This window comes from Triturus cristatus, chromosome 6 (genome assembly GCF_964204655.1).
Source record: "Triturus cristatus chromosome 6, aTriCri1.1, whole genome shotgun sequence".
Lineage (NCBI taxonomy): Eukaryota > Metazoa > Chordata > Amphibia > Caudata > Salamandridae > Triturus > Triturus cristatus.
This window is the reverse complement of record NC_140589.1, coordinates 469,182,037-469,197,834: the sequence shown is the minus strand read 5'-3', so window position 1 is coordinate 469,197,834 and position 15,798 is coordinate 469,182,037. Positions and strand designations below refer to the sequence as shown.

The window sequence follows — 15,798 nt, the reverse complement described above, 5'->3', positions numbered from 1 at the left end:
AACATCCCTCAAGATGCTACCATCGAGGTTGTTGACGATCTACTACAGAGGGCAGAACTTCAAACTAACACACCAGTGGCTTTCATCTTGGATTTGATCACTATAGCCCTGAAAGAAAATTTCTTCATGTACAAGACCTCCATCTTCCATCAGGTACAAGGTACCAGTATGGGTAGTACCTTCGCACCGAGCCTGGCTGGTCTGTACATGGCTTCCTTTGAGAACAGACATATCTTCTCAGACGAAAACCCATATAAAGAGAATCTCATTACATGGAAGCGGTATATAGACGATATCCTGATCTTCTGGAAGGGCACTAGATCAACTTGTGAGACCTTCTTAGAATGGGTCAACCAACTGAACCCACATCTCCGGTTTACAGGAACAATGAGCGAAACAACCATCCCTTTCCTGGATCTAAAGATCATCCTGGAGAACGGTGTATTCAGGACTACACTACACAAGAAACCCACAGATTGCAACAGCCTCCTTGACTTCAACAGCCACCACCCCAAGGCCCTACGGGAAAATCTACCGTACGGTCAATTTTTACGGATACGACGCAACTGCACAAGTAATCAGGACTATGAGACCGAGGCCAACTACCTCGAGAAAAATCTCCTGGAAAGACACTACCCGAAGAGGGTCGTTGCGCACGCAAGAAAAAGAGCCCGTAACAACCACAGGGAAACGCTCCTGGAAACAAGAACTAAAGTACCCAACGAGTCAATCACATGTGTTACCACGTTTACACCTTGGTCCAACAGGATCAAACAGATCGTCAAACGCAATTGGAGGATCCTGAACACTGACACACTGGAACTGGAACAACCACGTTTTGCGTTCAAAAGAACATCAAACCTACCAGACACTCTGGTCAATACACGACCATTACAAAAAGGGATGGGCCCACGAAGTACCACGCTGTGGAATCTACCCCCTGTGACTACCCATGTGGTAACTGCCATGCCTCCTCCACCACAATTCACAGTAAACGACTAACCTTGGAGGACTTCATCTGGGAACAACGAGGACACTCCAATTGCAATACGAAGAACTGCATTTACCTCATCACGTGCCCATGCGGTCTCAGATATATTGCCATGACCTCACGCTCCATTAAAACACGTATAAGCGAGCATAAGAGCACCATCCGCCGGGGACAGACAGCCACCAAGCCGATCAACCATTTCCTTGAGCTTGGGCATAACTGCGAACAAATATCATGGACGGTACTAGAATCCAGACCATTCTGGAACGCCCAAGCCCTCCTGCGCCAAGAACAACGCTGGGTGTTCCGCCTTCACACTGACACCAAAGGACTCAACGATGAGATACCCTGGTTGGAACTCTGAACAGGCTCCCTGCACACACCTCATATAGATCATGTGTTTTTACACTTATGACTGTGCAGCCGCTTGAGGGCTTCATAACCTAGGTTTATTCTACCTTTAATGTGGGCTTTGGCTACCTTCAGTTTCATTAGACACACCAGATCAGGCCGATGGCATTTCCAACCGAACATTACATTTCCTGGCATGCATATGTGTTTTGGGCGGGGATCCCCACTCCTCGCACCAGATGCTGCGTGCCTTGCGATGCACGCAGGCGCACTCCCCCACCTAGGCGAGGACTGCAGATACCACTGCGCGCATGCACACACGATAAGTCATTCCCTTCTGAGTATGCGCCCCCTCGAGACACACTCGACAACGCATGCGCAGTAGTTAGCGTCCGCTAATCAGCGATTCTCACGTCCCGAGCAGGAAGTAGGAGACGCCTTCGCCAACACTATTTCAATGATAGTCTGAACACAGCCCGCACTTCCTACAGGCAGCCGCTGGCAGAGGGTAGGTGCTGAATGAGCCGGCCCCCGACACAACCCAAATAGGGCGCGGGCAGCCAACGGCAATACCTAGGAAGCCCTCACTTATACTAACAAGGGTAAGCAACATGGTACGCGTGTCTGTATGTCTCGTGTGCCCCATTTTATTTGTCTGTCACCTTTGTTCGGCCCACCCCTCGGGGGTGAGCATAGTACACACGCATAACTTGAGCGACCACTTAAAGTCACCGTCATAATATCTTACGAGTATATTTGGGGCTTGCATTCCACTACTATAGACAGTCGACTACCACCATGTGATCATCTCCATGTGAACGTTCCTTTCCCTTATTTTCTGACTGAATGTATCAGGTGCTCACTCGATTCGAGGCTGCCCTGCAACCTCTAAAACCCCTTCCTCCTACCTTAAATGCGGTATCCTCTCCCTAGATGTCATGCCTGTCACGGATGTCGTATGGTTGATGTGGCTCTTTGGTCTGTTTTATTTTGAGCTACCACATGTCTAACTGCACAACCACTACTTGGATGGCAATCGGGGGCACGGCCAGTTTTTGCTGTGCTTCGCCCGGTATACTGTTATCATCATTCATACCAGTATTGTTTTAAAGTATTTACCCCTCCAATTCCTGGAACCCCCGTCTGTATCGTGCACATCCCTTCACATAGCTAGGTCCTGAAGAAACGCCACTGACCTTCACAGGCTTAGCAGGCGAGAAACATGTCGACCTTTTTATGAGTCACATGAGCACCTTGCGCTCACTAGTGACTCCCTGACCTACCGGTCTTTTTACTTTACCAGGGTTCCCGTAACATTAAAATAGCGTATTTGGACACCCCTAGGTAATTTTATTCACACACTTTGCACCCACGCAACCATCTGTCTCTTGGATCCACCACCATTTTATCCCACACACTTGCACTCACCTATCGGCTTTTCTCTTTAAAAGACCTCTGATAAAGAGACCCTTCGGGGGACCGTCGGGCATTGCAACGCCGGCCCGACGAGGAGCAATAAAAAGCCCGATGATGAAGCAAGACATCCTTCGGGTTGTGTGAGGGCCAACAAGAGGCTACATTGAGTCCTCCCCTTCGGGATTGGATCCTTGATACTGGGGATAGTTCTCTCTGCCTCTTTTCTCCTTCACCCCTCCCTCCCCTTTACCTTTTTCCTCCCCTCTACATTCTCTCTCTCTCCTCTTTGCCATTTCTTCACTTTTCCTGTTGAGTAGGAGTTCACTAATTTTGTTTCACCTCCAACATGGAACAATGTCCTCGTTGATGTAACTATCATTGTTGGAGCACGGACATTGGACCATAACCAGCTCCTGGTCCCCCTCTCTTTTTTTGTTGATTTAGTATCACTGTTGACATCTCAAATTACATCACGGATGACATCATCCTCAGAATCTCGGATGCACCTACTTACACCCTAATATAACCTTTCATTCACGCACTCCAAAATTCAGACTACCATTCTCAAAACCATGGACACACCAATACCATTTAGTACATACCCACTTCCTGATTCATTGGCCTACACACACATCCACTCACTCACCCATACAGCCACTCATATACATACATACGTGTGTCTGTGTGTGCGTGAGTGTGTGTGTGCATAACAAGCTTAATGTGAAAGTATGGTCAGCTTGTATGATGAAACCTTAACATATGTCAAAAGAACATAAATTCACTAAAACGTTAAATTATAGTTATGGTTATGAATTACAACTGGAAAAAAATCACTGAAAATTGACGTTATGGTTTACTCTGCATTCCATAACTTACACAACAGCCATGGAAACCATATCTCGCAGGCCAAATGCAATGCTTGCAACTTTACTCTCAATGTAACAGACACAATTCCAAAAGGTATAAATAATGTCACAGATCAGATACTCATCACATTTGTAATAACACTACCAATGCAATGATGACAATCATCATTTTATAAGTGTATGTTAATATGTATTGATGTTGTACATTTGTGTGTTGTTATGTGTTGGTTTCTTTTTTGCGAGGTAATAAGCATTGTTTACCCATTATTAATCATGTCCTAATTTCTGTTTTTTAAATAGCTGTGATTGTGTTGCTGGATGGAAAGGAGCCTTCTGCACCGAGCGTGTGTCAGTCTGTGATGCAGAACACTATCTTCCACACAAGTGTACGCAAGGTGGCACCTGCATTCCATTGCCTCACGGCTACATATGCCAGTGTCCATTGGGAACAACAGGCATTCATTGTGAACAAGGTAAGCCATGTGGAAGAGATCGTTGAAGGTTTAGGATCAGCAATGCAATTACAGAGCAGTAGCTGAAAGAAATACTTATTCACCTTCTAAGAGAGAAATTGATAAATGCCTTAAATCTGAGCTAGAAAGTATTTGTTAGGTGTCAGGAGAAGTTATATGTGTTCGGGATGTTTGAGGTGCGACAAAACAAGATATTGTTCCAGGCAAATGAGTGGACACCTTTTTGCATAAAAAAATCCTTAGAGGCATTTCCTCTGTTTGTGATGCTGCAGGATGCAGCAGATGTAGAAAGAGGAAACAATGAGGAGAAATAAACATATTTCTCCTTGTAATGCCTCACCTCAGAAGGTGAATGGATTTGGAGCTTCCCCAGGTTGACAAGATTTTTTAAATATGGGGCATTCCATGGGTGGTGTGTGGGGAAGCCCAAATCAGTGTCCATTGAACGCCTCCCAGGTGCAAAGTAAGGTGATGCAGCGATGTGCACTGCATCACCTTACTCATGATTTATGAGGCAACTCAAAACCACACAGGGTAGCTTTGCATGGCTTCATAATTCGAAATAAGAGCCCTTCGTCATTCATGTACCATTTTACGTTATGAAAAATTAACACAGGGCACTCATAAATAAGCCAGATTTGCCAGCAATCGCATCAAAGACAGTTAATTCTGATCAGAAAAAATAGAGGCTTTTTAGAGCGTTCCTGAAGTAAAAAAAAAGTGTATCAGTGGAAGCATGTTGAATGATAAAGAGCTATAATGCTTCAGAGATTGAACTGAAGAATTTTCTAGATGGCAATATTCCCCTCCCCGTGCTCAGCCATTTTCATGGGGGTTGCGCACAGACTTGTAGGGATTTGCGGGCAAGTCATATGCAGGTGTCGGGCGCAGGGCCTGCCAGAGCCTAAGACCTGCCACCAGCCCCTGTTGTACACAGCTAAAGGCTATGGCCAGATTCTTCTATTAAAACAAAAATGTTTTGCCTGTACCAGCACATGTACTTCAGTACCACTGGGTGGCCTCGCTGGGTACTGCAGTGAAGGATACTGGTAGTGTGGTACTCGTGACCTAAATTTTTCTTCCCGGAGAGTTTGCATAGGGCCGCCTCGTATGGTCCTGGGGTCATGATGTGCCCACCCTGCTCCCTTATTATGCCTTTTATTCAGTACACAGGGCTCATGTCCCGAGTTATTAATGGAAACTGCTACATTTTCTTCAAAGTTGTGGCCAGCCAATCAGATGATATTCATACCATAGTAACAAAATCATTGACAAAAGAACAAGCTCTTTCAACCAACCAGGTAGGCTTATTTTTTGGATGTTTGGTGCTGCAAGAGTATTGAGGTACTAGCTGTCCAGATTTCTGTAACTTTTTACCCCTTCATGCCCAACCCGAGCTCCCCTTTAAAAACTAAATGGCTCTATGGGTATACACAACATTACAAAAAGAACGCTTTCTCATTAAAGTTCTAACATTTTGCCATATTTGGTGTAATTACGTTGAGCTTTTTTTTTTTTTTGGAGAGCATACTGGCAAATCACAATATTCCTACCTCTCCTTTTTCTTGGCCCTACTTGAAGGATTAGAACAAAACTTTCCATGAATCAGACGAGGACATGTAATATAGATGAAGTCATAAATATGTTAAAGTAAAAAACATATTTCGATTGACTGTGCATGATTGTCATCATGATTGTAAAATTGTATACGCAGATCACTGTTGTTTAATTAAAAATGTTAATTAAAAAAAAAAACTTTCCATGAAGGAACCAAAGTGGATGAACTTTACCACTTTGCAGTTATAGTTAGGTCAGAGTTTCCATAGGAGGAGCATTTTTTTTGCTAATAAATGTGGTGACGTTTGACAAATCTTAATGAACCTTTTTAAGAAAAAAGTTCATCCACTTCATCTTCTTCCTGGGATGTTTCAGGGTGGTCCATCAAACAGGAAGCGAAAAAAAGGGGAGATCCCAAAATGCATTTTTGCAAGTAATTTCCTATAGGAATTTTAAACAGCGACACAGAGAAAATGTCTGAACAAAATTACTCCAAATTTGGCAGAAAGTTGATCTTTACTGAGAAAGCATTCTTTTTGCGGTTTGGTAAAAATCTGTGCAGCAGTTTTTGAGAAATTAAGGAGAAAAAAGAGACATCTGGGTGGTTGGTTCCGCAGTAGTCCCACAGAACTCCTGCAGGACTGCACATTCAAAACATAGAGCATGCTGATTGGCTGAGAGTGCTTTTTTGTCCTTTCGACCCTCTTTGGTACTGTGGGACCCAAGCAGCGTCATGGTACTGAGAAAACTCATTGACCAAAACCCAAAAAGAGATGTTGCAGCCGCCAATACAGGGCTTGGGGACTTGGTCCTTGTGTCCTCAAGCTTAAAAAAGAATAAGATGTAAAGTTATGAGGATTCCTAGAAGGACGATCCCAGGGGTCAAAAAATCTTTTTTAAAACATTTCATCCGACTGGTACTGCAAGAATCCAGTGGAAGCCAGTGCAGACATTGGTGTGGTCCCATTGGACTCACACCAAAGCACATGGGTATACACAGTGGCCGTGCACATTTTGGGGCTGGCTGCCTGTTTCCTCAAGAAGCCTAGCTTAATAGCCCTATTTTTAGCTGCATAAAAGGAGCTGAAGCTCCTAGTTGGCATTGGCCAAGTGTTCTGGTATTGGACTTGATCATTTGATATACAGTGTAAAAATTGTCATTGTATTTTTTGGAATCCAAACACTTCAGAAATACAGCTACAGGTTTAAGGGCCAGATGTAGGAAGCGTTTTACCTGTCACAAACGGCCGCAGTAAAATTAATTTTTCCATTTACAGAGGGCAAAATGTGACTCGGAAACTTGTTACCAATTTGCATTTTGCTTTGGTGATTCGGTATTAGGAAGGGGTGTGTTTAGGGCGTCCCTTTTAAATACCGAAGAGCTCTGGTATGTATGAATGTTTCGTGACCTAGAATGTGGTCACAAAACATTCACAGTTACCACCAACTTCAAGTTGGTGGTAACCCATTCGCAAACCGGAAGGGGTCCCCAAGGGAAGTGTTTCCCCCATTGTGAATGTGGGCAGCCTCTTGGCTGTCGCTTCGCTGTTTTATTTGGTATTTTCGACTGGAGGTGTTGCATGCTTTGATAGTTGCTTTCGCTATAGATTTTGGGTCTGCACCCCTTTCATGAGCTTTTTCTTCTAGTGGGTTTTCCTGCTGTCTGAGTCAAGCTTCTTTTTTGTTTTGGGCTTGTTAAGTTCTCATATTGTAATAACTGGGACGAGGAGGACCTATGAAGGGGTAATGTCCCAGTACTTACCAGTTATCTTCATTACCCTGATTAAGCTCCTCATAATCCCAGTCATGTTCACTCCATTCCTCACTCTCTTGTTGTGTCTGGTCTTGTTACTAGCAGGCATGGAGGCGGGTGCGAGGGGTCTTGATTCTACAGAAATAAAAAAAATTCTAGCGTGTTACAATGCCTCGGGAGATGGGACTGCCTCATATTGTACTGACTGGGACGAGGAGAACCTATGAGGAGGTAATGTCAATTTGCTCCTTCCATGTGTGCTACAGAATACTGAAGAATGCAGCACACATAAAAAAAGTAAAAAAAGAGGAAAAACAGAAGTATTGGTGCAAAGCTACCTGCGTTGCAGGAAGGTGTCCCTTCCTGCACATAAACAATCATTAATGGCAATTTGCTCCTTCTATGTGTGCTGCATTCTGCCACATACATTGAAGAGCAAAAAACAAGTAGAAATAAAAGTATATCTCCTCATTGCGCCACTCTAATGCCATTGAATGGCATTAGATTTTGGCACTGCCTCAGATTTACACATTCTTGTAAATCTGGGGAAGTATCAAGAAGCAATGTGTGTTGTGTGGTTACACCCACAGCAACACCCATTGCACGCCTCTTTGACGCAGAAAACTGTGTGGAAGGGTACGATATTTACAATGCAGCTGTACTGGCGTTTGTACCTAGAAATGTGTACGCCCAGTACACATTTCTAGACTAGACAGTGCAGAGTCTACATTGCACCACAGCATAAGGCTCTGTGTGATGCAGAATACACTTGAGTGCCAACAATGAAGTCATTGGCATGAGACTCTTACTTACCACGACAGACAGAGGAACAAACTGTTCCCGACAACACTGAGTACTCGTTGGTGAATGAGGTCTGAACCCTGGGGCTTGAAGCAGGGGCTGTGGCATTAGACTGAGGGGGCCCCATCGGCAACATGGTGCCAATGGAGGAACGCATTTGAGCTTAGGTGCCCCAGAGAGGGGCTTTTTGAGGATGGAAGCCTCGCCAGATTGCAGGCGGTCTGAGGAAGAAACCAGAGGAGGGCTCCACGTACAAAGAGGAGGTCAGTGCGCTCACCTGTGGCCCGCCGCGGGCCAGCGATCATTCTCTAGATGGTCTGTGGTGGAACTGTGAGGGTCTACTGGGATATCCCAGGATCCGGCATGCCGCCTTCGCCCACCACCACCCAGTCTTCTACCCCTACGTCTATCACCAATTCCGGGATCCCTCCAGGCCTTAGATCACCGCCCGTGGGTACAACAGTACCCTGAAGACCTGGCTGAATGAGCACCGCAAGAAACCCAGCAATGGTGAGGAGGACATGCTCTATAAGTATTTAATATATAATTGTCCAACCCTAAACACTTTAAAATTCCTTACAATGTATTCTTGAGTGAACTTGCATCTTGTATACATGTAACTCTAACCACTAGTATCTGTAGTAGACATATATATTTACTACTATCCTTATGTGAGTTTAGAGTTTATCTGTTTCGTATTTTGTATGTAATTCATGTACTCTGAAGTTGTTATATAATGTAACTGGTTCTTGTTACACTTGTCATATTTGGAGTGGTTTCCCCAGACTTTTCGCCTCTAACTCCTGTATTTTTGATGCTGTGCTGGATTTCGTTTTGCTGGCTTAGATGCTTTGGGCACTTTGCCACTGCTGATCAGTGTCCAAGTGCAAGTGCTCCCTGTTCAAATTGTTATTATGATTGATTATCCCTGATTGGCATATTTGATTCACTACTAAGTCCCTAGTAAAGTGCACTAAGTGTACTGGGGCTGGTAAATCAAATGCTAATAGTGAGCCTGCAGCACTGATTGTGCCACCTACTTGAGTAGCCCTGAAAATATGTCTTGTACCTGCCACTGCAGTGCCTGTGCGCAGTTTGTTAACTGCCATGTTGACCTGGCAAGTGCTAACCTTCCCTTTTCTTACATGTCAGTCACCACTAATGTAGGCCCAAGGTACCCCTGTGGGCAGGGTGCGGTGTATGTGAAAGGATGAACATACCCTGGTGTGTGTGGCATGTCCTAATAGTGAAATACTGCCAAATTCATTTTCCACTATTGTAATGCTATCTGTTCCCATAAGATAGAATAGGGAGTTTGCTTATAACATTTTATAAACATAACTACCCCTGGGAACAAGATGGGAAAATGAAGTTTGATATACCTGAACTCAGAATGTTAAGATGCATCTTTTAGTGAGGATGATTTTTACATTCTGTGTTTGAAAATACCACTTTTAGAAAGTAGGTATTTTCTTGCTTAGCCATGCAGTGAGCCTCTGCTAGGATGTGTATTGACTGTCTGGGTTTGGAGTGTCAGAGGTTGGGGAGGAGCATTGGCTCCAGAGAGCCTGATGAGTTTGGGCTGGGCTGAATAGACCTGGGCTGCCTTTAGAGGAGGCAGAGGAGATTTTCGTTCACCTGAATGGGGCTGGTCTGCCTTCCACAATGCTGTCTCCACCTCCTGCCTGGCAGCTGCACCAGAGAGGACAGAACTGAGTTTGGCTGGGCACAGACACTCTCTGTCTTCAGAGAACAAATACATTTACTGTATAAAAAGAGAGGCTCAGACCCAAGAACTTTAGACTACTTCTGGAATCAAGAGGAACCTTTGCCAAGGAGAAAAGCTGGAGAAACTAAGGAGAAGTACTGCCCTTGCTGTGTGTTTGGGGTTGGTCTGCAGTTGCTGTTTCTGCCAAGGAAAGGAGAAGGACGTTGATGTGTGCTGTGTCCCCTGCTTCAGGAAAGTCTCCAAGGGCTTGAGTAGAGCTTGCCTCCTTTTTTGAAGTCTCAGGAACACAAAGACTTAACCCCTAGCTCCCCTGAACTTCCTTGCTGGGAGTTCTGACCTGCCAAGAAGTGCCTGTGACTGTATGGGGTCTCTGGAGGTTGTTTCTGTGGCTGGGAGCTGGAAATCAACGCAAAAATAAGAAAATTGGTGCATCGCTCTTCGCGACAGAGAAGAATCTTCACGCATTACCACGACACTGCTAAAACCGACACAGCACCTGTCGCCGCTGCAAGAATCAACGCATCGTGGGATCATGGCTGAAGAAATCGCCGCAGCGCCGCTCATGCCGCCGCATTGTTTACTGACGCATCACGGATTTCGACGCATCATCCCAGTGCGCTAAGTTTCCCCGACGTATCAGTCGCGGATCGGAGTCGTCTCAGAAGCGACGCATCACTTCCCTGTACAGACTGGACCCGACGCACCGCTACCCTGTGCCCAAAGAAGCTGTCGCATAGCATTCACGAAGGTCACAGGAATCGACACATCTCTTTGTTTTTCGACGCTTCCCGTTGCTGTGGCTGTTTGGCTTGGTGAATTTTGTCGCAACGACAGGTACTTTGCAAGAAATCACGCATCCATAGATTTCTATGGGCTCAGTTGCTAAGATCTTTTAAAGTAATTTTTCTTAATATTTGTATGTTGGATCTTTGTTGTTATGGTCTTGTTAAGTTTAGATAAAGATACTTTATTTTTATAAACTGGTGTGGTTTCCATTTGTGGTGTTATCAATGTATTACTGTGTGTTTTGTTGTGTTTCGATTTAGATGTCCGTATATAGGTTTTCCTAAATCATGTCCTTATATAGGCGCAATTCGTATTGCCCTTATTTAGGCATAGAATCCCAGTCCTTATTTAGGCATTAGCCATGCTATCCAAATACAGGCATGGTCACCTACATCCGTCCATCCCAACGTCACAACGAGTTCTTAGAAACCAGACCCTTAAGCCTTTGGGACTTTCCCTAGCTAGGATTATTGATTTCTCCAAGAACTCATCTAGTATGCATGAACTACTATTCCTTAGGGGTTCATTCATGACGTCTTCCTCTGCCCGACTTTACGTCAATGCTAACATTCCTGAGCACTTTTCAGGTATAAATATACCATCCCTTATCATGGCAAACCACGGCTCGGCTGCATAGCTCGATACGGCTCGCCATGGCAAGTTCGGAAGACTTCGAGTCCCCGCCTGACACACTGACCAGACGCTGTCATCCCCGCTCTCACAGAATCCAGCTTCCAGTGTTCTGACTCCCTTCGCGAGGTGTTAGAGTTTGAGACCCGGAAAGAGATTCCCACCTCTCTCATTCTAAGGTATGGAGCTGACTAGAACCTAGAGGGACTCTTGGCATATGCAAAACTATAGCATACCATACTATAGAATACAGCACCTACTTCTTACCTTGTACTACACTTAGGTTAGGTACACTGGGGTAGAACTATTTAGAAGCATCAAACGAGTATCCACTTCTTAGCCTATGTTATTTATGTATGTGTATATGAATATATGTCATGGCTAGAATACAATGCTGTTGCAGTATTATTTCTTCTTACTGCTTACGTTGCACGTATTATATCTCGCATACTGTCTTGCGATTGTAACAGCTCATATCTCTTACACAAGAAACAAGGCTATTCAATAAATCCATTTATTGAAACAGCCATCTATCTATTTCTGTGTAACTCTGAAGAAACTAAGCATGCACGATTGACTGAGTGAAACTGTTATCTGTTGTTTCTGCGATTCTGAGACATGTTCCGATTCTAAGGGAAACAAAGTTATCATGTTTATGCGGTTACCAGAAACTACTCACTTCTTGTTTATTCAAGGAGTTTCTAGTGGCCTCTGAGTTATCTGGCACGAAAGTAATTACGTTTAATGTACTCAATAGAGGCACACGGACCTCAGTCCTATGCCACAACTATAGTGTATATAATTCCAATGCGCAGAGCCTATAAGGGAGATAGGACTACACTATAGTTTTGAGTACAAATACCTTACACATTGTCTTTGGGATAAGCCTGTCTGCCCATGCCAAGCTACCAAGCGGGTGAGCAGGGGTTATCTAAAGTGTGTATGCCCCCTACCCTGACTAGAAGCAAAGGTTCCTATTTGGACAAAGATACCTACCTCTGCCAACAACAGACCCCCATTTCTAAAAGTTCTATTGTAAAGCACTCTTAACACCTGCAGGTAAAGTTTGCGCTATATAAAATTGCATAAAATAAATAATACATTTTTATATTTCTATATAACCTTGAGTGGTTGGACCTTCAATTCCTCTTACGGACACTGTACTTTGAATAGTAGGTACCTCTACCCCAGAAGCACCATCCTTCAGGTGGCGTTTTCTAGCTGGAAAGGGTGTCCCAATGAAACATATTAGAAAGTCTCCAGCAACTTAAAAGCCCTCATTCTGTGCGTGTATGTTTTATATTAGCCATTAAGTGCAGTTTTGAACATGTATGTGGATATTTTCACATTTTTCACACACTTCAATCCGTCAACAGTATTTAAATAGTGCTCACTTGAATTTCTTTCAAGTTTGATTTTGCTCTTTGGTTCTTTGAACATTTTTCCAACACTGGGTTTCCTTTCTCTAGAGGATATGAATACTGAGAGGACAGCTACACTGTGCCTAATATGGTTTAAGTGATGACAGGTGACAGACTGGATGAAACTGCAAATATTCCAGAAGCACCAGATGCATTGCCATTGGATTCACCATGGCCTCTTCTATGGTAAAATTGTGGAGTAGTAATCCTGTGTTTGCAATATGTGACATACTAACCATTGCCTGTCATGCCACAGCTCTACCAGAGGGCACAGTAGCTTTGGTAACAACAATCTTACCTCAAGAACACAGTGAGTGCCTCCACGGTCATAAAAATGGTCCTCTGCATATGGACACAAGAACAGATGGCGCTACCATTCATCTTTGAACTTAAAACATGTGGAGAAGCAAATATTTACCAGTGGACAAAGCTATATGGCCAGGAAAGCAAATAAATAAAGAGTCAAAAGCTATATCCAAGAAAAGATGTCCTACAATGTCTCAGAAGAAATGCATATTCTCCAGGTACTCCAGAAACAGGTATATGCACAGGGATCAGAATTTAGAGGATGATTAATATGGCATTCAGATGAGCATCCGACTGCCAATCTGTCAGTAAAGGGAACGGCCGACGGGGAGTTGGCGGTCCCACCAGGCAAATTACGATCCAACCACCATGGAGGTGGACGAAAGAGGAAACATAGTGGAGACAGAGTTGGAAGACCCCCCAGTACCTGAGGATACTATTAACTTCTAAAACATGTAAAAGAAGTGTCTTTGTAATGTTCCTAAGTCAGTATGACATAACATGACCTTGTGGGGGTGGGAAGGGGATAAGTTAATTGTTACAAATTTTAATATAATTGAAAATTGGTATATATACAAGTATACTGCAACTGCCTCGAGGAGATTTGAGATCCAAATATGTGATTCATAACAGTGATCAGAATTTCATGGGTCAATACGAGTAGTCTAGTCCACTGTATTGTTCTGGGACAATCCGTAGTGCTTACAGGTGTGATAACGCCTGCATGAGAAGATCATAACATAAGTACGTCCAGTCGGCACTCCATCCGGACTAGAATACTCATATTGACCACTTGAAATTCTGATCACTGTTACTGTTGACACAACAGGTGTCTGAACACAGGCTTTTCTATTCTGCTAACATACGGGGGATTTCCCACACTACATACTGAAACAGAACCCCCGCATCGGCTATTTGAGCTTCTGAATTCTAATTGAACTATCACAAAGCCCTGATGAGGTTCCCCGTGAGGGAATGAGACGCGTTGGCTGATCTTTTCGTATTTCTGATTTTATTTGGGAATTTGAAATAAAGAACTTTCTTGACACTACTAGCTGACTACTGGACTTCATTACCAGGTACACCCCTATTTTGTTGAAAATAATCTTGGATCTAGAGCACAGTGGCGTCACACAACAGCTGGGGTTGACTGCGCAGGAACATTACATATTGGAACTAGCCTGAGGTGCGGAACCAGGGCTCCGCCGTTGTTAGTCTTGACATATGTTGTAAGACACCATAAACAGTATACCAGTTCTCAAAATCCTTTCCCTCCTCCTTCAAAATGGAAAATAGAAATCCACTCCAGAGGTCTCAAGACTGCCTGTGTATTCTTCCTACTATTCATCATACCATTATGGGAAACTCTAAATTATATTCACCATAAATAATACATTCATATAGAACTCAATCAACCCAGCAACTATTGAAACAGAGAGAGCATATTGCCCCAGGCTTTAGAGAAATATTCCTAGCTATAACCCGTAGAGGGCCCATACTTTAGGGATTTTACCCCTTAAGAAAAATGAGGAACCAAAACGAATCAAATTAGGCAAACGCCCCTGATGATAGATATACAAACATCCCTGTTATTAACACTGGCATTCATAATACACGGAAAGCATTGAGAATGCCACCAAGTACTTCAACAAATGCACCGTAGTGCCCATGATTGTCTGGCTGAAGAAAGTTGCAAAAGAGTCTTGCGGTTTGAAATCAACAATGTAGCATCCTTATCAATCTATAAGTAAGGGTTCTACATCAAATGAACGTTGCTCTGTCCTGATAAATACTAATTCAAAAGCATCCCTGGGATCTAAACGTTGAAATTTTCCCCCTTTTGGACTATCTTTTTTGGATCTAATAAAAAAAAACCTGTAACATGTATTTCAAATTCATCTCTGGTCTTCACCAGATGAAATGAAACGACAGCCATCAGTGTGCTCCTTCTTTGTATTTAATTATTGTCCCTTTGACTGTATGTTGACACACTTCATCACTTTACAAAAATATTTCTTTCATACACTTAGCAGCTTCTAAATAAAGAATTATGTTTTATAAAATTGATTATTGTATTCTTTTTTGGTTCCTGTTCCTGTTTAGGTCTCGCCTACGCAAAGTGAATGCGCTGCGTAGGAGGAGACCACTTGAAATCGATTCGCTTTTCTTCCAAAAACATGCACGCATTGCATTACTTTAACCCCTACGACGCGCATGACGGAACGGTTCCATCATGCAAGTCGGTTGCGCTGTGCGCATGACGGAACCGTTCCGTCATGGCCCCGCCCGCGCACGGAACCTTCAGCGTGGCGCGGAAATCCGCGCCGCGCTGAAGGGGTTAAATGGCAACGCGTGCACATTTGGCGATTCCCTTGCGGGAGCGAGTTTTGAAACCATCTGTTTGTAATTGACTTCCAAACAGATGGTGCCCAAGGCTCGCTACCGCAAGGGAAACACTGTGTGTGCTCTCGGCCGCACTCTCCGAACCCCTACCCCCTCAGCTGCATTCCACGCATCCCAAGGCGTTTTGCCTGCAGGAGAGAGCAGTGCCTCCTTGTTATTATTTTCAGTGGGCACACACAACCCACTCGGGGGTGCTGCTTTAGCTGTGGCGGCCACTCTTCCTTTTTATTGTCAGCGTGCACTCACCACACATTTTTCGCGGCATTATTTATTTTTCAATAACTCATTGACCCACAAGGTTATCGCCTAGACGGA

General features: G+C 43.9%; 1 protein-coding gene across 1 annotated transcript in view; it reads left to right on the top strand.

The window, feature by feature from the left end:
* LOC146817306 (uncharacterized) overlaps window positions 1-15,798 on the top strand; it is a 528,574-nt gene that overhangs the window by 313,214 nt on the left and 199,562 nt on the right. The window contains exon 4 of the mRNA XM_085609198.1: window positions 3,925-4,097. Coding sequence (XP_085465324.1) covers window positions 3,925-4,097 — 173 coding nt within the window. The remainder of the gene's footprint in view (window positions 1-3,924; window positions 4,098-15,798) is intronic.